The sequence below is a fragment of the Rhinatrema bivittatum genome, chromosome 3, assembly GCF_901001135.1.
Source record: "Rhinatrema bivittatum chromosome 3, aRhiBiv1.1, whole genome shotgun sequence".
Taxonomy (NCBI): Eukaryota; Metazoa; Chordata; class Amphibia; order Gymnophiona; family Rhinatrematidae; genus Rhinatrema; species Rhinatrema bivittatum.
Genome location: NC_042617.1, coordinates 224,548,910 through 224,574,181, shown reverse-complemented (window position 1 = coordinate 224,574,181; position 25,272 = coordinate 224,548,910). Strand labels below are relative to the sequence as shown.

Genomic DNA, 25,272 nt, shown 5'->3' with positions numbered 1-25,272 from the left:
AAAAGCAGAATGAAAATACAAACAAAAAAAAAACTTTGAAATGTTTGTATGCTAATGCCAGAAGTTTGAGAAGTAAGATGGGAGAATTAGAATGTATAGCAGTGAATGATGACATAGACTTAATTGGCATCTCAGAGACATGGTGGAAAGAGGATAACCAATGGGACATTATATCGCAATGATAGAGAGGAGCACTCGGGAGGAGGTGTGGCGCTTTATGTCCGGGATGGCATAGAGTCCAACAGGATAAACATCCTGCATGAGACTAAATACAAAATTGAATCTTTATGGGTAGAAATCCCTTGTGTGTCGGGGAAGACTATAGTGATAGGGGTATACTACCATCCACCTGGTCAAGATGGTGAGACGGACAGTGAAATGCTAAGAGAAATTAGGGAAGCTAACCAAATTGGTAGTGCAGTAATAATGGGAGACTTCAATTACCCCAATATTGACTGGGTAAATGTATCATCGGGTCACACTAGAGCAGGGGTCAGGAACCTTTTTGGCTGAGAGAGCCATAAACGCCACATATTTTAAAATGTAATTCCATGAGAGCCATACAATATGTTTAAAACTAAATACAAGTAAATGTGTGCATTTTATGTAAGATCACACTTTTAAAGTACAATAAGTCTCTGAAAATATTACACCAGGCCTTAAGACACCAATACATCTCCTATTAGGAAAACGGACCAAGTCAGGCTGCTATAGAGTCCTACACAGAAACTACACGCCAGCAGAAAACCTCACCTGAATCACGTGCTGTCCCTCACCTAACATAGAATAAAGAGACCAAAACGCATAACAAGAAGCATGCAGACAAAAACTGAATTGGAAACTGCAACAAGCCAGAGTCTCTGTATGCAGTGTAACAAAGGAAAAAAGAAACATCACACATCCTTATAAAACAAATCAAGAAATATAAAATCATCAGCAGTAAAACTGTACTAACAAAAAGAACATATTTCGAAACAGCTGATGAGTGGAATATCCAATAATTAAAAACTCATATAAAACATTTCCAGATACCAACAAAATATTTCAAAATAGCAGACACAAAGATCCAGTAATGAAAAATAATAAGGATACAAAAATTTTTTTGCTCTGCATACCTGGGAACGTTTGATATCCAGGTGTCCTGAGATTGTTCTGAATTAGCAGGAGGTGGGGTGGTTTGCTTGGAACTTTCTCCTCTCTGTCACATACCAGCGCTCTCTCTCACACTGGCTCTCAATGACACACCTATACACACATGCTCTCAGTCACTCACATATACAAATGTTTTTTCTCTCTCACTTATATAGGCTCTTAATTACACATTTACACACATGCTGTCTATCTTTTCACGCTTACACACACACAAGCTTTCAATCACATAAATACATGCTGTCTTTTTCTCTCACACACAGACTCTCATTCACATGCTTACAAACATGTCCTCTCTTTCTCTCATTTACACACAGGCTCTCAATCACATACTCCCTCACCTAAATCAGCTCTCAATCACACACAGACACACATGGTCTCTCTCTCTCATTTAAACACAGGCTCTCAATCACATACTCACATGCTCCATCACCTAAACCAGCTGTCAATCAGACACAGACACACATGATCTCTCTCTTACTTATACACACAGGCTCTTAATCATACATACACATGATCTCTCTCACACACAAAGGATCTCAATCATACACACATACTCTTTCAAACAAACAGGTTTTCAATTACAAACTTACACATACAGGTTCCCAATGGTAAACTTACATTCATGCTCTCTCTCTCACAGGCAGGATCTCAATCACAGACATACTCTCTTTCACATATACAGGCTCTCAATCATTCACATACATGCAATCTCTCACTCACACACACAGGATCTCAAACACACATGCTTGCTCGCTCATTCACTCTCTCTCCCCCTCCCCCCCCCCCGGGAACTCGCGGCAGCAGCAGCCACCTCCCAACGCTAACCTCCTTCATTTTCAGCCCTCGCGGAGGCGAAGGCGGAGTCCCATCGGCCGCGGTTGAAGATTTTCATTTTCCTCCGAGCCGCGCTGCAGTCTTCTTCCCGCGCAGGCACCCGATGCTCTCCACTTCCTCTTCCGGGCCGCGGGAAGAAGAGAGCACCGGCGTGCTCTCTTCTTCCCGCGGCCCGGAAGAGGAAGTGGAGAGCATCGGGTGCCTGCGCGGGAAGACCCGCGCAGGCACCCGATGACTCCAGCGCTGGCACCCGGCTGACACCCGATGACTCCCGCGCAGGCACCCGGATGACTCCAGTCGGCGTGCTCTCTTCTCCTCCCCCCCGCGGCCCGGAAGAGGAAGTGGTGAGCATCGGGTGCCTGCGCGGAAGAAGAGACCACGCTAGTGTGGTCTCTTCTTCCCGCGCAGGCACCCGATGCTCTCCACTTCCTCTTCCGGGCCGCGGGGGGGAGGAGAAGAGAGCACGCCGGTGCCGCTGACTCCAGCTGTCCTGCCGCGTTCCGCCCGGGCTGACAGCATTTTAAGCCCGGGCGGCGGAGGACCGGGGAGCAGCTGGGTCAGCGGGGAACCGCGAAGTATGGCGACACGTGTCTGCGAGCCAGATGCAGCCCTCAAAAGAGCCATATCTGGCTCGCGAGCCATGGGTTCCCGACCCCTGCACTAGAGAGATAACGTTCCTAGATGGAATAAATGATAGCTTTATGGAGCAACTGGTTCAGGAACCGACGAGAGAGGGAGCAATTTTAGATCTAATTCTCAGTGGACCACAGGACTTGGTGAGAGAGGTAACGGTGGTGGGGCCGCTTGGCAATAGTGATCATAATATGATCAAATTTGATTTAATGACTGGAAGAGGAACAGTGTGCAAATCCAAGGCTCTCGTGCTAAACTTTCAAAAGGGAAACTTTGATAAAATGAGAAAAATTGTTAGAAAAAAACTGAAAGGAGCAGCTACAAAAGTAAAAAATGTCCAAGAGGCGTGGTCATTGTTAAAAAATACCATTCTAGAAGCACAGTCCAGATGTATTCCACTCATTAAGAAAGGTGGAAAGAAGGCAAAACGATTACCAGCATGGTTAAAAGGGGAGGTGAAAGAAGCTATTTTAGCCAAAAGATCTTCATTCAAAAATTGGAAGAAGGATCCAACAGAAGAAAATAGGATAAAGCATAAACATTGGCAAGTTAAATGTAAGACATTGAGATAACACAGGCTAAGAGAGAATTTGAAAAGAAGTTGGCTGTAGAGGCAAAAACTCACAGTAAAAACTTTTTTAAATATATCCGAAGCAGAAAGCCTGTGAGGGAGTCAGTTGGACCGTTAAATGATCGAGGGGTTAAAGAGGCACTTAGAGAAGATAAGGCCATCGCGGAAAGATTAAATGATTTCTTTGCTTCAATGTTTACTGAAGAGGATGTTGGGGAGGTACCAGTAATGGAGAAGGTTTTCATGGGTAATGATTCAGATGGACTGAATCAAATCACGGTGAACCTAGAAGATGTGGTAGGCCTGATTCACAAACTGAAGAGTAGTAAATCACCCGGACCGGATGGTATACACCCCAGAGTTCTGAAGGAACTAAAAAATGAAATTTCAAACCTATTAGTAAAAATTTGTAACTTATCATTAAAATCATCCATTGTACCTAAAGACTGGAGGATAGCAAATGTAACCCCAATATTTAAAAAGGGCTCCAGGGGCGATCCGGGAAACTACAGACCGGTTAGCCTGACTTCAGTGCCAGGAAAAATAGTGGAAAGTGTTCTAAACATCAAAATCTTGCCTCACAAATCTGCTTCACGTTTTTGAAGGAATTAATAAACATGTGGATAAAGGTGAACCGGTAGATATAGTATACTTGGATTTTCAGAAGGCGTTTGACAAAGTTCCTCATGAGAGGCTTCTAGGAAAAGTAAAAAGTCATGGGATAGGTGGCGATGTCCTTTCATGGATTGCAAACTGGCTAAAAGACAGGAAACAGAGAGTAGAATTAAATGGTCAATTTTCTCAGTGGAAGGCAGTGGACAGTGGAGTGCCTCAGGGATCTGTATTGGGACCCTTACTTTTCAATATATTTATAAATGATCTGGAAAGAAATACAACGAGTGAGATAATCAAATTTGCAGATGACATAAAATTATTCAGAGTAGTTAAATCACAAGCAGATTGTGATAAATTGCAGGAAGACCTTGTGAGACTGGAAAATTGGACATCCAAATGGCAGATGAAATTTAATGTGGATAAGTGCAAGGTGATGCATATAGGGAAAAATAACCCATGCTATAATTACACAATGTTGGGTTCCATATTAGGTGCTACAACCCAAGAAAGAGATCTAGGTGTCATAGTGGATAACACATTGAAATCGTCGGTTCAGTGTGCTGCGGCAGTCAAAAAAGGAAACAGAATGTTGGGAATTATTAGAAAGGGAATGCTGAATAAAACGGAAAATGTCATAATGCCTCTGTATCGCTCCATGGTGAGACCGCACCTTGAATACTGTGTACAATTCTGGTCACCGCATCTCAAAAAAGATATAATTGCGATGGAGAAGGTACAGAGAAGGGCTACCAAAATGAAAAGGGGAATGGAATAGCTCCCCTATGAGGAAAGACTAAAGAGGTTAGGACTTTTCAGCTTGGAGAAGAGACGACTGAGGGGGGATATGATAGAGATGTTTAAAATCATGAGAGGTCTAGAACGGGTAGATGTGAATCGGTTATTTACTCTTTCGGATAGTAGAAAGACTAGGGGGCGCTCCATGAAGTTAGCATGGAGCACATTTAAAACTAATCGGAGAAAGTTATTTTTTACTCAACGCACAATTAAACTCTGGAATTTGTTGCCAAAGGATGTGGTTAGTGCAGTTAGTATAGCTGTGTTTAAAAAAGGATTGGATAAGTTCTTGGAGGAGAAGTCCATTACCTGCTATTAAGTTCACTTAGAGAATAGCCACTGCCATTAGCAATGGTAACATGGAATAGACTTAGTTTTTGGGTACTTGCCAGGTTCTTATGGCCTGGATTGGCCACTGTTGGAAACAGGATGCTGGGCTTGATGGACCCTTGGTCTGACCCAGTATGGCATTTTCTTATGTTCTTAATTATGATTCAGAAGTATTAGAAAGGAGGATTCCAAAAAATGAACTGACTTTAAGACTTCCGGAGGGGATACATTTGCATCAGTAACAAAAAAGACAGAAGGTTTCAAGAATACCAATTCAAGAGGGTATCCAGCTTTCTGAGAGGGAACAGAAATAATTTGGGGCCACCCTCAGGCTGATAAAGCATCCAAATCAGTCACAGAAGCATTAGTTAGAACGATCAATGTGAAAATTGAAATTGCCAAGAATAACTGTTTTAGTCAAATAAAAATGAGAAATTACTACTTACCTGATAATTTCCTTTTCTTTAGGACAGTCAGATGAATCCAGAACAAGTGGGTTATGCACCTCTACCAGTAGATGGAGATGGAACAAACTGACATCAGACCATACATACACCTGCATTGACATCAGCCTGCCAGTATTCCCCATCTCCCTAAGACGGTGGACATTTATCTCCCTACTGGGGATTACTTCAATTTAAAAAAAAAGAGAAATATGGAAGTTAATTTTGTATCATTCTCCTGCGGTGATACCAAAAGGTCCCGCCCCCAATTGAGAACACCTGAGGTAATTTCCATGGTCCCCCAGATGAGTGTCTTGGTCCCGAAGCGGGTTTTTCAACCGGCGTGGACTTAACTGTTAAGCAGATGAAAGGCAGTGGGTACAGGAAGCCAAGCGTAGCTGTGACGGCAAATGCCCTCTCCCGCTGCAGCCGGAGACAGTCTCTGTACTCAGCCAGGTAAGGGTAAACTCGGGTAAGGTTAAAAAAAAAAGGAGCTAGAAATACAGAGACAAAGGAGGAGAGGTTTTTTTTGCAGTAGGGTTTCCTCCTTCACCCAGTCTCCTCATCGGCGCTTTGTTCTGACATTTGTCCCGCTCCTTGGGAGGTCAAGGATATGGGTAGCCTGGCGGGTTGAGCAGTCCTGTAGGCTAGGCCTCGCTCTGAGGCTTTTTCACTACATGCTGCATGGTGGGCCTCAATGGCATGAGGCATGCTTTATTTAGGCTGCCCTCTACAGGACTGTCGGTTCAGTGTGTGCATCTAGCTGTGTGTCGAAGTTGAATATCCAATTTTTGGACGCTTAGGCAGGTCTGGTAGTCTGTGCAGTTGAGTGTTGCTGTGAGCTTAATTATTTATGGCACCTATCCTAGGGATGTTCATAACAATGAGTGCAGAAAAAGATATCACTCAGTCCATAAGTATCTTCCAAGAACTTTATTGTAATCCTTATAAATCTTTGCAATAAGCGGCAACTCCGTTCATGTTATAAAGAGTAGCGTCTTAAGTCCCCCAACACAGACCCGCGTTTCGCAGTAGCTGCTTCGGGAGGGACGTAACTTTCATACAACATCTGTTAAATATAAAACAGGGACTAAGTGCATGGGGCCAGCATACCGATTAAATTACATAAATCCCAATTGTATAAAAATAAAACATACCTGTATAAATCTGAAACGGCATTTACTTTCATTTGTTTTCAAAGAGTCAAGAGCGCAAAATAAAATGGAGTGTTGGGGCTTTAAACCTGTCAAAAAAGGCGCCAAGCTGTTCCACCAATCAGTGACCAGAGAACCCGAGCCAATCAGAATTGAGAGGCTTGTATTAGGTTATGTAAATAGATGCCATTCTATTTCTTTGTTCAATCCCCGAGGGGAGATAGTGTCCAAAGTATGTATCCACCTCTACTCTTTACGCAACAAAAATTCAGAATGATCCCCACCACCATTGTTTCTGGCATGGGGTCCGTCCTGGAACCGTTATCTAAATTTGTAGATATTTTTTTAAAACCTTGTGTATCTAAAAGCAAGTCTTATGTACGTGACCTCCACTCACTTTATTGAAATTTTGGAAGGCCTACCTGTTCCACCAACATCATTTCTTTTTGTGACTTTAGATATAGTCTCTTTGTATTCAAATATTCCGCAATCAGAGGCATTGAAAGTTGTGGAAGACACTTTAAAATCGCGATCTGATCCTATCCGTGTCCCGACAGATTTTTTAATGCCAATAATAGAAATAGCATTAACACGTAACTACTTTCGATTTGATAATAAATTTTATCAACAGATTAAAGGCACGGCCATGGGGGCAACCATGGCTCCAAGCCTTGCGTGTGTGTTTGTCTCTGATTTTGAGGTCACTTTTGTTTATCCCTCAGAATGGTCCCAGTTTATTTATCTATGGCTACGTTACATCGACGATATTTTTTTAATTTGCTAGGCACGGTCATGCAATTTCTGATGTTTTTGGATTGGCTTAACAACTGCAATGTCCACCTTTAGTTCAATTTTGATATGAGTCAAACTGAGATTTCATTTTTAGATGTCGTTGTAAATTGTAAGGAAAACGCTTTTTGCACCACTATTTTCAGAAAAAAGACTGACCGTAACACATTGCTAAATTTTGACAGTTGTCATCCGAAATTACTAAAACAAAATATTCCCACGGGTCATTTCCTCAGGTTACGGCGGTTATGTACCTTTAAATCTGAATTTGTGTGCAAAGCTAAGCAGATGTCCCAGCGGTTTAGAGAGAGAGGGTACCCCTATAAAGTGGTTAGAAAGGCTTTTAAACGAGCTTTGAATGTTAATAGAGAGTTACTTTTTCTGCCTCAAATACCGTCCACCGCTAACGTAACTAATTGCATTCTGCCTTTCTCTATTTCTAGTAAAGCCGTAACAGATGTGGTTCGCAAACATTGGAATGCTCTTTCTTTAAATCGGATTTTTCAGGGCCCATTAAGATTCACTTATCGCAGGGGACGTAATTTTAAGGATATGCTGATCCATTCGGACTTTGATTACCAAATTCCTGATCGGGCTTCCGGGGGTTCACATGAACCGTGTGGTCAGTGTACAGTTTGCATACACACTGACTCAATGACAAGTTTTTTTCATACTGGACAAAATAAAACCTATCAACTGAGAGGTAAATCGAACTGTACTACCCAAGGGGTAGTTTACGTGGTCCGTTGCCCTTGTTTAAAATTATATATTGGCCAGACATCACGCATGGTAAAGACTAGAATTATGGAGCACTGCTCCAATATTAAACATCTTCGTGAAAACACTCCTTTAGTGGATCACTGGGCATAGCACTCACATTCCATTTCAGATTTATTTTTCTTTGTTTTGGAAGTTGTGGTTGCCCCTTCTCGTGGTGGGGATCATTCTGAATTTTTGTTGCGTAAAGAGCAGAGGTGGATACATACTTTGGACACTATCTCCCCTCGGGGATTAAACAAAGAAATAGAATGGCATCTATTTACATAACCTAATACGAGCCTCTCAATTCTGATTGGCTCGGGTTCTCTGGTCACTGATTGGTGGAACAGCTTGGCGCCTTTTTTGACAGCTTTAAAGCCCCAACACTCCATTTTATTTTGCACTCCTGACTCTTTGAAAACAAATGAAAGTAAATGCCATTTCAGATTTATACAGGTATGTTTTATTTTTATACAATTGGGATTTATGTAATTTAATCGGTATGCTGGCCCCATGCACTTAGTCCCTGTTTTATATTTGTTAACAGATGTTGTATGAAAGTTATGTCCCTCCCGAAGCAGCTACCGCGAAACGCGGGTCTGTGTCGGGGGACTTAAGACGCTACTCTTTATAACATGAACGGAATTGCCGCTTATTGCAAAGATTTATAAGGATTACAATAAAGTTCTTGGAAGATACTTATGGACTGAGTGATATCTTTTTCTGCACTCATTTTTATCAACATATCTTGGTAGAGTGCAGTTTTGCTATTTTGTTCTTTTGGATTTACCACCTATCCTAGGGATGCCAAAGTCTTGGGTGCCTAGGCATTGGGCTGCCTAGATGTGAGACACCTATTTGTTCGATGCCTAATTTTTGAACGCCTAGGATGGACCCCTAGAATTTATGAACACCATAAAAAAAAAAAAAAGCTAGAAGCATGCTTCCGGCTGCGATCAACCCACTTAAAATTGTGTGCACCTGTGGGTGCTGTAGGTTTATTTTATAACCTTTGCGCGTATACATGTATGTATTATAAAACAGCCGCGTCCTTGGGTGCAAGCCAGCAAACTCATGCACATGTTGCCTGCACCTCTTTAAAAGTTATCATCCCTCTGTTCTTTTTATGGGTTTTGGTGTTTGGATTTTTCCAGATCTCTCTCGACCCACTCAAGAGAGAAGGCGGCGCTTCCTGGCACTATACCAGGAGGTTCTTACATTAGAAGCAAGTTTCACATTAAGATATCTTTATAAATGCTTTGTTAAATCACGTGGTGATAGTTTTATGTTTTTTTGCTCCTCAACAATTGCAGGGGTTTATAAATTCCAGGAAAGCTTCAATGGCCTCCAGTCCCTAGTAATGCCAGTTAACTAGAACAAATTTTATTTATGATTGTGGGATTTGAATCATTTTAATGCAATTTCTCGAATGAGTTTCCTTTTTCTCCTCTATTTTCTGCTGCCCCATTACTCCTTTTTTGTGGTTTAAATGAGATTGTTGAGTTTCTTTCTCATTTCTTGATAATGCTCTGCTCTCATGTTTCTGTGCAGTTTATTCTTTGTAAAATTTGAAATGTAATAAATAATAATTTAATAAAACATATGTTTCAATTATACTTGAAGATCAAAGGAGAAGGAAAAAGAGGAACTCAGAGGCTGTAAAAGCTTACAAGATTTTTCCATGCCATGTTTAAAAATCACTACACAAAGTTAATTCAAACTAACCTTGAAAAGCAGTGTCTGTCTGCAACAAAATACTTCGAAACCTTCCCAAAATCATTTTAACGGCTCCCTATATAGCAAAGAAGGAAAGAAAGAAATCATTAGCCTTAAAATGCAAGCATTAATCCAAAAATATTTTCCCAAAGGTAACAGAAAAATGCATGTTTTAACTATACAAATTATTTTAAAACAGTACCAATTAAACAGTAAAACACAAAGATATGTATCAATATTTAACACTTAGAAGTACTGCTATATCAAACATGCAAGCAGTTAACAGTTTCATTTTAATTATATTTTGCAAGTTTTAGATGTAAAAAAAAATGTATAATATATAATATTATAAAATATATATATACAAGCCGTAAAGCCCGTTAAAACGGGCTACATCCCTCTGTCTCTCACCTCCCCCTCATTCTCTCTCCCCTCACTCTTCACCACCCCCCTCCCCCACCCACTCCTCTCCACCCTCCCTCTCCTCTCACTCAGTCCCCCCTCTCCCTCACTCCCACTCACTCAGTCCCCCTCTCCCTCCCTCCCTCCCACTCACTCAGTCCCCCCTCACTCCCACTCACTCAGTCCCCCTCTCCCTCCCTCCCACTCACTCAGTCCCCCTCTCCCTCCCTTCACCCACCTCCATTTCCTCCCGGCGCCGTAAGCGCGACTTCCCGCAACCCTCACCCGGCTCCATTAACTCCTCCCGCTCCTGCCGGCAGATCTCGGGGGGGGTCACTCCCGCGCGCGCGGCAGTGACCCCCCCCCCCCGAGATCTGCCGGCAGATCTGGGGAGGAGAAGCAGCGGCACCGCGCGCACGCGCGCGGCGCCGCTGCTTCTCCTCCCGCTCCTGCGGCCCCACCGCCATTTTTTTTTTCTGATCGACATCCTTGCCCGCACATGCGCAGTAGAGCTGCGCTCTACTGCGCATTTGCGGGCCGTCGGTCACAGGCCATTTATAAGGTAGATATATTTCAGGGTTAGTCTTTTAAAATGAAAAATAAATTCCAAGTGACATCAACCACATTCTTCCAAAGGCATTTGCACTACAGACACTTTATTTTAATATTTATCTTTATTAGAATTTTAACAACCATATAATACAATACAATACCGCAACGCACCATACACAAATTTATATGGTTAGATGAAAATTCAACCCAGCCCCTTCACTCTCCATTCCAACAAATAAAGTAGCTTATTTTATTCTTTCCTCTTGGGTGATATATATTCTCTTGTTAATTACTTTTATTTATTGCTTCTGTTATACCCTTGTTTTATGTAAACCGATCCGATATGGTTTATTTACTATGAAGGTCGGTATAAAAAAAGTGTTAAATAAATAAATAAATAAATAAATAAATATATCCAATGACCATGTGTCCTTGTCAGGCCATAGGCCCGTAAAACTATACCTCCTTCAACTGGGGAGTTGTGATAATAATATATCAAAGCTTAATAAACTTTTAGCCTAGACTTTGGAATACGTTTTCTGATCTGAAGTTGGTAACTCATTTCAGTTTCTTATGATGTGATCACTTGTGGAGAAATGGTCATATCAAATCAGCTAAATCTTATCTTTCATGACCCCATTTTTTTTCCCTTAATATTACAAGTGAGATATATTATATTACTGAAATAAGATAATTATTCAAATGAGTTCCAAGATGTAAAATTATAGGAGCAGATTTTTTCAGCAGTAGCAGTAAATGAAATTGAAAGGCTGACATTGTGTCACTTACATGTGATTACCACAATCGAATTTATACTTTTAGACAGTATCGATCGAAGGACAAGAATCTAAATATACACACAAATGTACCGGATCGAAATATATACACTTTGATGTGTTATAATACATTGGCAAGGAAATCTAAGATTAAATTTAGCACCCATAGCCAAAACCTCAGCATGCATTTGAAGAAACATTTTCCTGCCTTCCTGTGTGGAATGAGTAATATCTGAAAAAATCCAAACAGAAAACCCCAAAACATTGGGTTAGCGAGAATGAGGAAGCGCACGAGCAGAGGGAAGACAAACAGCTTCAAGATGATAATAATTACTGAGAGAATGGGTCGATGATTTGCAGAACAGGTCCCAAAGGGGAATCTGCGTTTCTGCCGCATACACAAGCTGCATATGCTGACTGCAACACTGTGATTAAAGAAATTTGTGATCTAATCTTGCACTCTAATGAACCCTCGGAGGGGAGATAAGACTTAGTATTGGACAGAGCACACAGAGCATTAGCACGACCCCGTGGGAAGCAGTCACGAGATATTGTGATGTGTTTCCATGAATATACCAAGCAAGAAAAATGAAAGAAATCACATGGCAAGGACATAAAATAGAGGTGTTCCAAGATCTATCAATATACACAAACCGGAAGAGGCGAGAGTTCCAGGAAAAAGTGCTAGCATTGAGAAATGGAGATTTCAGGTATAAGTGGCTTTTTCCCTTCGGCCTGCAATTTACCATCAAAGGAGTCACATCGAGAGTAAAGACTGTGGAAGAAGCGAAAAAGATCCTACAGGCAGCTGGCTTGTCCATCACAGCTAGCGCTGGGGAAAACTCCCCTTCTGGTTCTGAGAGCAAGGGGCCAAATCTTCGCTGGCAAAGAGTACAATCTGGAGGAAAACACCTGAGAAGAAATTCAGGGGGCTTAGCTTCCTCAAGAGAAACAACTAACTGAGTTCTGCCATGGTTTTTCTGAGAAGCTCACTGGTATACCTGCAGTCTAGTTATTTTTTTTATACTGTTGGACACAGCCAGATGTTCTTATTCAGGAGAGACATTATGAGTGTGGAACCTTTTTTTTTATGATCTTATGACAGATGGGATAAGAAGGGAAGGGGAAGAGCGGCTAGGGGTGATGGTTATTGTGATTCTTCGAGAAGGTGGGAGGTGCTTATGGAGAGGGACGGGAGGGAGAGGAGGTGGGGGTTGATTAATAGGCTAGGGAGAAGTGTGGGATTAGAATTAGAGTGCACATGGCAGACATCTCGAGACCAAGAGGTTACAATTCTAAGTTCACGGGTATTTATGGAAAGAAGGCTTGAAGTGGTTTTTGCCTTGTGAAAGATGGGGGGGGGGGGGGGCTTAAAAATCTTCTCCTGGAATGTTAAAGGGTTAAATACCCATCTAAAGAGGAAAAAGCTATACAAAGATGCCACTGACATGAAGGTTGATATCATATTGTGTCAAGAAACACATCTAAGGAAGAGGCATGAGCGCATCATGATCTCACAACAGTTCCTTTCCCAGTATTTTGCCTCAGCATCCACTCATAATAAATATTGCGGGGTGGGAATACTATTCACAAAGAATATAGTGGTAGATGTGCTTTCTGTCATTAGAGATGTAAATGGAAGATATATTATTGTAAAATTTGGAATAAGAAATTCTCTTTATACACTGAGGAATGTATATTGCCCAAATAAGGGACAAGGACAATTTCTAGAGGCTTTCTTAGTCACACTGCAGAAATGGGCAGAAGGGCAAATTATTTTAGAGGGAGACTTTAATATGACGAGATACCCCTTTCTAGATCATAGTGGGAAGGGAGGAGAAATTTCAAAGCCAAACAGGGCAGGCTTAAAGGCACTGATGTCCAACTGGGGGCGAGGGGATATTTGGCGCCTGCTACACCCCTCTGAAAGGAACTACACCTTTTACTCGAAGGCCCATAATGCATACTCTTGCATCAATTTTATTCTTATTGAGAAATCTCTTGTGAACAATGTTTTGCAATCTGAAATAGAACCTAATACATGGTCAGACCATACTGCTGTGTGGCTCACCGTGCAGGTTGGGTCAGAGCAGGACACTAGGGGTTTTTGGAGACTGAATGAAAGTCTATTGGAGGATAAAATCTATTGTGAGTCCCTGCGTGCTGAGATGACTCAATATTTGATTGAAAATGATACTGGGGAAGTATCAGCTGGCACTCTGTGGGAGTGCTTTAAAGTAGTCGCCAGAGGTCATTTAATAGCCAGAGCTTCTCATTTGAAAAAAGAACGAGAGAAGAAAAGAATATCCCTTCTGTATCAAATCAGAAAGTTGGAAATTCGACACAAAAGAAATCTAAATCATAGCCTAGGTAGGAAATTAGATAAGTTATGAAGAGCTGCATGACTTAAACGTGCAGACATTTGCATTTCAATTGGATAAAGTGCGACAAGAGCACTTCGAGGGAGACAACAAAGCTAGCAGGCTTTTGGCCAGGTCTCTCAAAGTTAGAGCTATGAATAACCAGATTTTAAAAATTAAGGACAGAAATGGTAATTTGGTATTTAAATGAGAATATCAGGCCCAGATATTCCCAATTCTATAAAGAGCTGTATCAGCAAAGAATGGATAACTCTAGTCTTGATATAAATGAATACCTGGGAGAAAAACTTTCCAAAGGTGGAATCTAGATGTCAAGAGAGTCTTTATAAGTTGATAACCAAAGAGGAGGTATCAAAGGCAATTGGGGAGTTGAAGATGGCAAAGGCATGGGGCCTGATGAGGTTAATCCCAGGATACCGAGGGAGCTCAGAGATGTGCTGGCAGGTCCGCTGCGTGCCCTGTTCAATAGATCCCTAGAAACGGGAGTGGTGCCGAGTGATTGGAGAAGAGCGGTGGTGGTCCAGCTTCAAAAGAGTGGGAGCAGAGAAGAGGCTAGAAACTACAGGTCGGTTAGCCTCACCTCGGTGGTGGGAAAAGTAATGGAGTCACTGCTGGAAGAAAGAATAGTTACTGTGTTTCCCCGAAAAAAAGACATCCCCCAAAAATAAGACCTAGTAGGGATTTTGCCGAATTCCTAAATATAAGACCTCCCACGAAAGTAAGCCATCCCTTGTAAACAGGGGCGGATTGACCTATCGGGGGATTGGGCTTCCCCCGGTGGGCCGGGCAATCCTGTGATGTCAATTTTTTTTTTTTTTTTTAAATAAAGTTTCCAAGGTATTAGGGGCAGACGCAAGCAGTGGTATCCCGAGGGAAGCCAATGCCCCCGGGCGTAAGGAGGCGCATGTGGCCACTGAGCCTCCTTGCCCGAAGAAAAAGATCGCGTTCAAACTCGCTGATGCTCTTCCTCCTTCCTGCCTGTGCGACCCCGGAAGTAAACGTTGCCGGAGCCACGTGGGCAGGAAGGAGGAAGAGCATCAGCGCGTGCAGAAGAGGAGGAGCCGCCGCGGGCTGCTGCGAATCGCAAGTCACAGCGGCCCAAGAAGAGGAAGAGGCAGAGGCCGGTAGCAGGGCCGAGGAAGAGGCCCGGTAGCAGGGCAGCCGCGGCCCGAGAAGTTCAGGGCTGCTGCAGAGCCCATCCTGCGGCGACCCGTGAAGAGGAGGCCCAGAGGTGAGAGAGAGGCTGAGGGTCTGTAGAGGCTGTGTGCGTGTATGAGATGAGTTGAGAGATTGTGTGTGGGAGTGAGGATCTGAATGTTTGCAGAGGCAGCATCTGAGAGCCTCTGTGTGTGTGAGAGAGACAGCGTGTGACAGTGAGAACCTATGCTTGAGCAAGACAGCATGTGGGAGAGAGAGCCTGTGTGTGTGAGAGTCAGACAGCATGTGCCAGTGAGAGACTGTGTGTATGAATGATTGTATGAGAGACAGCATGTGACAGTGAGAGCCTGTATGTGTGTGTGAGAGAGAGAAATGCATGTGAGAATGAGAACCTGACTGTGTTTGAGGGAAGAAGATGGAGAGAAAAGAAATACGGAAGAAAAAAGGACAATATAAAAGGAATTGGCAAAAAAATAAGAAAGGGAAGGTGGAAAAAAAAAAGCCTGTGACCAACCGATTAGAAAACTAACATCAGCCAGCAAAGGTAAAAAAAAAAAAAAAATTACTTTTTAGTGATTGGCACATGTAATCTTTGGGAATGTGCAAAAATAGCACTTTCTCTATGCGGATCTCACAATGTACGAGATCAGCATGGAGAAAGTGCTTTGGGAATGTGCAAGAATAGCACTTTCTCTATGCGGATCTCACAATGTACGAGATCAGCATGGAGAAAGTGGAAGCCCACGGGGCCTGCACAGAGGAGGCAGCAGAATAGGCTTCAGTGTCAGTAGCAGCAATCGGTGCTTCCCCAATAGCCATGTGGCAGCAGTGACAGTGGCAGCAAGATTACTGACATCTGGGGATGGTGGCAGTACCAGTCGGGGGACCCCTTCCAAGCAGTATGCAGAGGTTCAAAAGCAGCAGAGTCAGCCCAAGCTGACTACCATGAATGCTGCACACTCTTACCTCTCTCTGACAGCACACTGGTGGGACATGGCTGACGCAGGGGCAGCCAGCAGCTCTATTAGACATCCCCTGAAAATAAGGCCTAATGCATCTTTGGTAGCAAAAATTAATATAAGACACTGTCTTATTTTTGGGAAAACAGGGTAACTATCTACATTCAGAAGAATTGCTGGACCAGAAGCAGCATGGATTCACCAGGGGAAGGTCCTGCAGACAAATCTGATTGACTTTTTTGACTGGGTGACTAGGGAATTGGATCGAGGAAGAGCCCTCGATGTAATCTACTTGGATTTCAGCAAAGCTTTTGATACGGTCCCGCACAGGAAGCTTGTGAATAAAATGAGAAGCTTAGGAGTGAGTGCCTAAGTGGTGGCCTGGATTGCAAACTGGTTGACGGGCAGAAGACAATGTGTTATAGTAAATGGAACTTACTCTCAAGAGAAAGCGGTGTTAAGCGGAGTGCCGCAAGGATCGGTGTTGGGACCGGTCCTGTTCAATATCTTTGTGAGTGACATTGCGGACGGGATAGAAAGTAAGATATGCATTTTTGCGGATGATACTAAAATCTACAACAGAGTGGAGATGCCGGAAGGAGTGGAGAGAATGTGATGGGATTTAAGGAAGCTGGAAGAGTGGTCAAAGATATGGCAACTGAGATTCAATGCCAAGAAGTGCAGAGTCATGCATATGGGGTGTGGAAATAGAAAAGAACTGTATTTGATGGGGGATGAAGGGCTGATGTGAACGGAGCAGAAGAGAGACCTTGGGGTGATAGTTTCTAATGATCTGAAGTCGGTGAAACAATGTGACAAGGCGATAGCTAAAATCAGAAGAATGCTGGGCTGCATAGAGAGAGGAATATCTAGTAAGAGAAAGGAAGCGATGATCCCCTTGTACAGGGCCTTGGTGAGGCCTCACCTGGAGTACTGTGTTCAGTTCTGGAGACCGTATCGCCAAAGGGACAGAGACAAGATGGAGGCGGTCCAGAGAAGGGCGACCAAAAAGGTGGATGGTCTTCATAAAATGAATTATGAGGAGAGATTGAAGAACCTAAATATGTATACCCTGCAGGAGAGGAGGAGCAGGGGTGATATGATACAGACTTTCAGATAATTGAAAGGTTATAATTTTTATTTATTTATTTAAAAGCTCTTCTATACTGTCGTTACGTTAGATAACCATCACAATGGTTTACAGCAAGGCACGATAATGAATAAAGTAAGTGGTATAGATTACAATTAATCATGTGCCATCATAGTGCGGTAACAATTCACTTCAATAATAATAATAATAATCTGCCCCAGATGCTTCCCCTCTCAGATCGTCCCAGATACTTAGTAAATCTTCTGCTGGTGCTGTTATCCGTTCAGTACATTTCTAATTTATTACTTGTTGAATTTTTATTTAGTTACTGTTAATCAGTTTTCTGACCTATATCTTCTTGCCTTCCTCTGTTGCTGTTATTCCTCCCCCACCGCCCTGTTATAATGTATTTTCCACTCTTTTGTTGTCATGTGAACCGGCATGATGTCTCCTACTAATGCCGGTATATAAAAGTTATTAAATAAATAAATAAATGTGTGTACATTAAGTTTGTCTGTAGGGAGCATAGTAGACGGAAAGAATTTAACTTTAATGTGCATTTGTAGGTTACAAATAACAATTTCTAGTTTGGTGCATCCTAATCAATCAACTGTTTTTTCCTTCTAATGATCCATGGTCAACAACAAACCTTTTCCGTTGGGAAAAAAAAAAAGTAAAACAAGGAGTCACGATTTGAAACTCCAGGGAGGAAGACTCAGAACCAATGCCCTTCCGGAGGAAGTGGTGAAGACTAAAACTGTGAAGGATTTCAAAGGGGCATGGGATAAACACTGTGGATCCATAAAGGCTAGAGGATGGGAATGAAGAGAAGAGCCATGGAGGTGGCTTGCTGGAATGGAGGCTACTACCTGGTGATTACTACCCTTACTCAATAAGCCTTCACATGGTTAATGCAACTCCAACATTGCTCTCTGCTTCAAGGGCGAGGGGAAATGTGAAAAAGAAGATTTGCATTCAGACAACAACCAACAAGGACTTAATTATACAGTCTGGGTAAACAAATAAGTGTGGAGGTAGCTTGCTTATTGCGGCGGTTACTACCCTAAACCAATTAAGCCTGATACATCACTTTGAATGCATATACAGTTTTGCTCTCTGCTTCAACGGCAGGGGGAAATGTGGAAAAGAGGATTAGTATTCAGACAACATCCAACAAGGCATTGATCTGTGCAGTCTGGGTAAACAAGAATCGGGGTAACTTGCTTGATGTGGCGGATACTACCCTTAACCATTAAGCCTTATGCTCACCTTTGATGCAACTCCAACATTACTCTCTGCATCACTGGCAGGGCGTGGCAGGAAGTTTGAATCAAACAGTTACCAACAAGAGCCTTGAACTTGGTGGTCGGTGAAACAGCTAAGTATGGGAAAATAAGTGTGGGAGTTTGCTGGGCAGACTGGATGGGCCGATTGGTCTTTTTCTGCCATCATTTCTATGTTTCTATGTCTCCAACCTTTTGCAGATCGATGGATCTCAATCTCAATGGACCTCTGGGTCCTATCCATCGTTTGCCAGGGTAACCGACTGCATTTCCAAAGACTTCCACCCCGCTCCCATCCATCTCCCAAGTGGAGAGCAGCAGGGCACATTCGAATACTTCTCGAAGAGTTCTCTGCCCTCAATTCTGCTCAAGCGGTCAAACCTATTCCAACCAGCAATCGGGGCAGGGGGTTGTACTCCCGATATTTCCTAATTCCCAAGAAAACGGGTGGCCTCAGACCCATATTGGACCTGAGAGCTTTAAACCACTTCTTGGTAAAGGAAAAGTTCAAAATGGTCTCACTGGGCACCCTGATCCCCCTTATCAGGGCGAGGGACTGGCTCTGCTCCCTCGGTCTACAAGATGTGTACACCCATATCCCCATTTTCAGGTGGATCAGCAGTACCTACGATTTCTGGTCAACTGGCACCACTGTCAGTATCAAGTTCTGCCCTTTCGCCTGGCATCTGCGCCTCGAGTTTTCACCAAATGTCTGGCAGTTGTCAGTGCCCATCTTCAAAGGCAGGGAATTCATGTGTTTCCCTACCTCAGCAATTGGCTCATCAAGGGCAACTCTCGTCAAAGGACTCCGCGTGCCATGCACCTCACAATCAAAACTCTGGAGACCCTGGGATTCTTGATCAACTATCCCAAGTCTCACCTTCAGCTGACCATGCAGCTGGACTTCATAAGAGCATGCCTGGACAGGACAGGGCAGAGAGATTAGCAGATCTTGCAAGACATCTCCAGCTGCCCATGTCAGTTTCTCCAGCTGCTGGGCCATATGGCAGCAATGGTGCATGTCACCCCATTTGCTCGGCTACACATATGCCATGTGCAATGGATGTTGCGTTCTCAGTGGTATCAGGCATTGCAGGACCTGATTGCTCGCATCATAGGCTTGGAAAGGTTGCGACAATCCCTCCTGTGGTGGACAATCCCTGCAAACTTAGAGCAGGGTTGACCCATTTGGAATGCTCAGCCTCAGGCCACACTCACCACTGATGCTTCTCAGATGGGATGGGGAAGGCATGTTCTGGGTTACTGCACCCAAGGGTTCTGGTTGGTTCAGAAGGCGTGGCTCCAGATCAACCTCTTGAAGCAGTGAGCAGTCCACTATGCCCTGCAGGTGTTCCAAGAGCTTCTCGTGAATAAGGTAGTTCTAGTTCAGACCAACAATCAGGTGGCCATGTGGTAGCTGAACAAGCAGGGGAGAACCGGGTTGTTTCCCCTTTGCCAGGACGCAGATCAGGTCTGGACATGGGCCACTGAAAATGGTATCACTCTCCAGGTGGTGAACCTTCCAGGAGTGGGCAACATCCTAGCCGATACCTTGAGACGGACATTCAGGCCCCACGAATGGTTCCTCAATCAGGAGGTAGCAAACTGCATATTCTGCTGTTGAAGGACCCTGGACATAGGCCTCTTTTTCCTCCACAGAAAACAGAAAAGTTCACCTGTTTTGTCCCTTGGCAAGGGGAGCAAAGGATCGATGGTGGACACCTTCTCCATCTACTAGGGAACGGGCTTGCTATACGCCTACCCACCCTTTCCACTCATATCCAAGATACTCCAGAAGCTGCACCAGGATCAAAGTTCCATGATACTGATTGTTCCCTGTTGGCCCCATCAGGTCTGGTTCTCGACCCGTCAGGACCTAATTGCAAACCCCACCCCCCAATCCATTTGGGAATGGCTCAGGACCACATCACCCAGGGCTAGGACAGACTCCGTCAAACCAACGTGTGAACCCTGGCCCTCACAGCTTGGATGTTGACCTGGTGACAGTAGAGGCCCTCGACCTATTGGAGGGGGTATCCCGTGTCCTCCTAGAGTCCAGAAAACCTTCCACCAGAAAGTCCTATAATCTGAAATGCAAACTGTTCTCTTCCTGGTGTGAGGAACACAGTTTAGATCCCTTCTCTTGCTCCCCTTCTGCACTTTTGGACTACCTGCTGTCCCTCTCTGAGACCGGTCTGCAGACCACGTCAGTGAGGGTTCACCTCGGTGCCATAGGGGCATACCATTGGGGTTCGGATGGTTCCGCAATTTCTTGCCATTTTTGAGAACCAAGTCAGTTTCTTTTTCACTGTTGTTCCGCTTCACCTATTTTCTCCCAGTCTTCTAGTTCTTCCTCCGGATACATCCCAGTTTTGTCAAATTCTGTATTTTTGAATTTCAAACCCCAGGTATTTATGTAACTTCTTATTTTTGATATCACACCACACCGTCTGATGTTCACTGGTGCTCAGGTGGGCACCTGTCTGGACATTAAGAGATATTATCCCCATTAGTGAACACTAGGTCAAGTTTCACACCATCCCCTCATGGGTTCCAATACCATTTGTTTGAGCAGAGCTCCTTGAAGTACATCACTATCACTCTCTACTTCTTGAAGATTCTACAGAAGGGATACTCTAATCCAAATCCAGTAAATTAAGGTCTCCAATGATCTAAACTTTTCCCTTATTTCCCACCTTCTGGATGTCTTTCCCCAGATCTCGGTCCAGGTCTTCAATTTGGGTTGGAGGACTATAGACCATACCAGGTAAATTGAAGAATCATCTTGTTTTGGGATATCCCATAATGCTTCTTCTCTACCCAACATCCCTTGCATTTCGGCTGCATTGATATTGTTTTTGATAAACTGCTATTCTTCCTTCTTTTCTGTCATCTCTGTCCTTCCTTAAGTTATAGCTTGGGATAGCCTTATTCCAATCATGAGACTCCATGAACCATCTCTCATAATGGCAAAAATGTCCAAGTCTGCCTCCACCCTAGGGGCCTGCAGATCTGGGATTTTGTTGCCCAGGCTACTAGCATTTGTGATCATAAATTTCCAGCTTTCCTCCCTTGGTACCTGATTCACCATGGGTTTTTCCCATAGATACAAGATAGGAGAAAAGCCTTAATGAATCTGGCCCTTGGTTTGCTGATCTTCATAGTCAACGTTTCTGATTTTTTTGCTTAAGCATGGAATTGTTGAGGCGATTGATTTTATTATCTACGCTTGCTTCCTCTATTGTTTGGGAGTAACATGGTGATCTGCCATATTGGATACTTCAGGAAGGTAAGCTGCTTGTGCAAAAGTCCTATGACTGCGAACCCACTCTCAAATTCTCTTGAGATTCCTAGAAGATAGTTTAGAACACCACCCCCCCTTTCTTGTTTTCACAAAACATTTCCACTTGGTTGTCAGTTTGAATCAGAATAGTCTTTCCCTCTTTAATGAAGGCTGAATAGCTCGTAGGTCTAAAAAAAAAAAAAAAAAAGATCAGGAACAGAGGTTTACTTGTCAATCAAGCCTCCTGAGTTCAGGTAGATCCTGCAAATGTGCCCCAACCTCTGATGGAGGCATCTATTGCAAGCATCACCTGATTAGTAAAAACTTGAAGAGGGGAACCTACTGGACCCACTGATTTCAGCCAAAAAGGTGGAGATGTTTTCATCTTCCAGAATACCCTTTTGGAATGCAACAAGGGCTAACACAGCTGATCCCACTGGGAGAGCCTTTATGTTTAGGTGAGTGAAAAGGACCACATGCACTGCCTCTACCATGCACCCAAGGACAATCAGAATTGTTCAGTTTGTAATTTGATCTTGCTGCAGCAAGTTCTGGACCAATGCTTGTAGACAGGTTGCCCTAACCAACGGGAGAAATGTTTTCTTCTCTAGAGAGTCTATCCATGACCCAATTAATTTTATTCCTTGGGTTTGGATGAGATTTGACTTGGCAAAATTGATTATGAAACCTAGTCACTGAAGGAGCTGTATTATCTTCTGCAAGTGGTCTAGCCAGTCTTCCAGGTAAGAGAAAACACAACTCCCCCATAGACAAGCATGTTCTGCCATTTCCAACACGCATTTTGTGCAGACCCTCTGGCCTGTCGAGAGGCCAAAGGGAAGAATCTTATATTGGTAATGAGTTTCCACCATGAATCTGAGGTATTTCCAGCAAGTCGGATGAATTGGGACATAAGAATATGCATCCTTCAGATCAAAAGCACACATTCAGTCTCCCTCTTGGATGAAAGGTAGAATGGCATAGACAATGTTCACCTCCAATTTCTCCTGTAACAACCCATATTCATTCTCCATAAATCCAGGATGAGTCTCAATCCCCCTGACCTCTTGGGGATAAGAAAATAGAAGACATAGAATCCACTGTCATGATCTTCAGGAGGGTCAGGCTCTATTGCCTGCTGGCTGAAAAGTGACTCCACCTTGAGATGAAGCTGAATCGAGTGATACTAATCCAGATTGAAAGCTAAACATCAGTGAAGTGCTTGGGCCTGACAGAAACACAAATGGTAATTAGGGACTACAATTTTGAAGACCCAACAGTTCTTGATGATCTTCCTCCACTGGTCGAGGATCCCCCTAGGGGATCAAGGCCTGAGGGTGGGAGCTTGGCAAATTCTAGGCTATGGTTTGGACTGAGACTACTATGGCATTTTAGACTGTCTCTCATGCGGGCATCCATGGGCCAGAAGTTGCTGTTGTGGCAGTGCAGGTATAGGGCAAAGTTGTTGAAATTGGCAGAAGGCGAATCTCTGCAAGAAAAAACGCTTAAAAACAAAGTAAGTATGCCGGTCAGCTCCTGCTGACAAACACTGAATAGCCACTTGCTGCTCTTTAATCCAGCCAATGGTTTCTCTGACTTTGTCCCCAGAATACGGGATATCAGCCAATGTCATGAACATCTTCCCACAAACAGCTGGCTCTCAACCAGGCCATATAAAGTACCCCAATGGCACTACAGAAGATCTTGCCATAGTGTCAAAGGACTCATATTCCAACTGGATGGGATGCTATTCACACTCTTCTGCAGCTAGAAAAGCCTGCCAATAATACTCCTGCTCCTTGACCAGGGGACTCCACAAGAAGCTTCAAGCTTGATGACGCAGTCATGTTAAGTACCTGTACAAAAGAGAGTAGGAGAGCTGCAATGCAGGTGACATGGTGTCTAAGTCCCCTCTACCTCTAGAAAAATAGAAGTATGAAAGACAATAACCTCTGAACCCCAAACAAGACTTGTGCTGCTTTTTCTATTTTAATTTTTTTTTTATTATTATTTATTTTCACTCTTCCATTGATACGGCATAGCTGGTAGACTGGGAAGATTGCCAATGCTTTGTTAAGGTATGAAGCAGATAATGACATTCACCATTAGTGTAGTTCAGCCTGGCAAAACTTCCAGAGCTCGGGACATAATTGACACCAGACTCCAAATTTAAAAAATGAACTTTTAATTTTCTAAATCCGTTACAGACATATGCTTATTGCAAGCAGTGTTTTCGCATCTAGTCATTAGTAGTTTAAATGCTAAATGCTTATGAGATTATCACATTTCTTTACTTATGCACTGAAGCTAGAAATATGTAGTAGGGCACTCTGCTAATAAAATAAATGCTTATAATTCCAATTATATATTTAATTAGTTGAATAATGGTAAAAGCAAAATAAAGCATTCAATTAGTTTGACTAAGCACATATGATGCAAACTAATATATTCATATCCTGAGGTCAATGAATTTTTATAGCTAAATTCTCCTGGCCATGTAACCTGACTTATATACACTGAATATTGGAAATAACGTAATTTTTAGTAAGAAAAATACATGAAGACATGTGTCTCTGAGATAATATGATGACCTATATTTGTGGAGGTCACGTAAGAACATAACATAAGAACATGCCATACTGGGTCAGACCAAGGGTCCATCAAGCCCAGCATCCTGTTTCCAACAGTGGCCAATCCAGACCATAAGAACCTGGCAAGTACCCAAAAACTAAGTCTATTCCATGTTACAGTTGCTAGTAATAGCAGTGGTTATTATCTAAGTCAACTTAATTAATAGCAGGTAATGGACTTCTCCTCCAAGAACTTATCCAATCCTTTTTTAAACACAGCTATACTAACTGCACTAACCACATCTTCTGGCAACAAATTCCAGAGTTTAATTGTGCGTTGAGTAAAAAAGAACTTTCTCAGATTAGTTTTAAATGTGCCACATGCTAACTTCATGGAGTGCCCCATAGTCTATTATCCGAAAGAGTAAAAAACCGATTCACATCTACCCGTTCTAGACCTCTCATGATTTTAAACACCTCTATCATATCCCCCCTCAGCAGTCTCTTCTCCAAGCTGAACAGGTCTAACTTCTTTAGTCTTTCCTCATAGGGGAGCTGTTCCATTCCCCTTTTCATTTTGGTAGCCCTTCTCTGTACCTTCTCCATCGCAATTATATCTTTTTTGAGATGCGGTGACCAGAACTGTACACTGTATTCAAGGTGTGGTCTCACCATGGAGCGATACAAAGGTATTATGACATTTTCCATTTTATTCAACATTCCCTTTCTAATAATTCCCAACATTCTGTTTGCTTTTTTGACTGCCGCAGCACACTGAACCGACGATTTCAATGTGTTATCCACTATGACGCCTAGATCTCTTTCTTGGGTTTTGGCACCTAATATGGAACCTAACATTGTGTAACTATAGCATGGGTTATTTTTCCCTATATGCATCACCTTACACTTGTCCACATTAAATTTAATCTGCCATTTTGATGCCCAATTTTCCAGCCTCACAAGGTCTTCCTGCAATTTATCACAATCTGCTTGTGATTTAGCTACTCTGTACAATTTTGTATCATCT

General features: G+C 43.0%; 1 protein-coding gene across 1 annotated transcript in view; it reads right to left on the bottom strand.

Annotated features, from left to right (window-relative positions):
- Positions 1-25,272, bottom strand: part of LOC115087279 (lysosomal-trafficking regulator-like) — a 1,534,685-nt gene that overhangs the window by 1,293,898 nt on the left and 215,515 nt on the right. Inside the window, 1 exon segment of the mRNA XM_029594260.1 lies at positions 9,801-9,867. Coding sequence (XP_029450120.1) covers positions 9,801-9,867 — 67 coding nt within the window.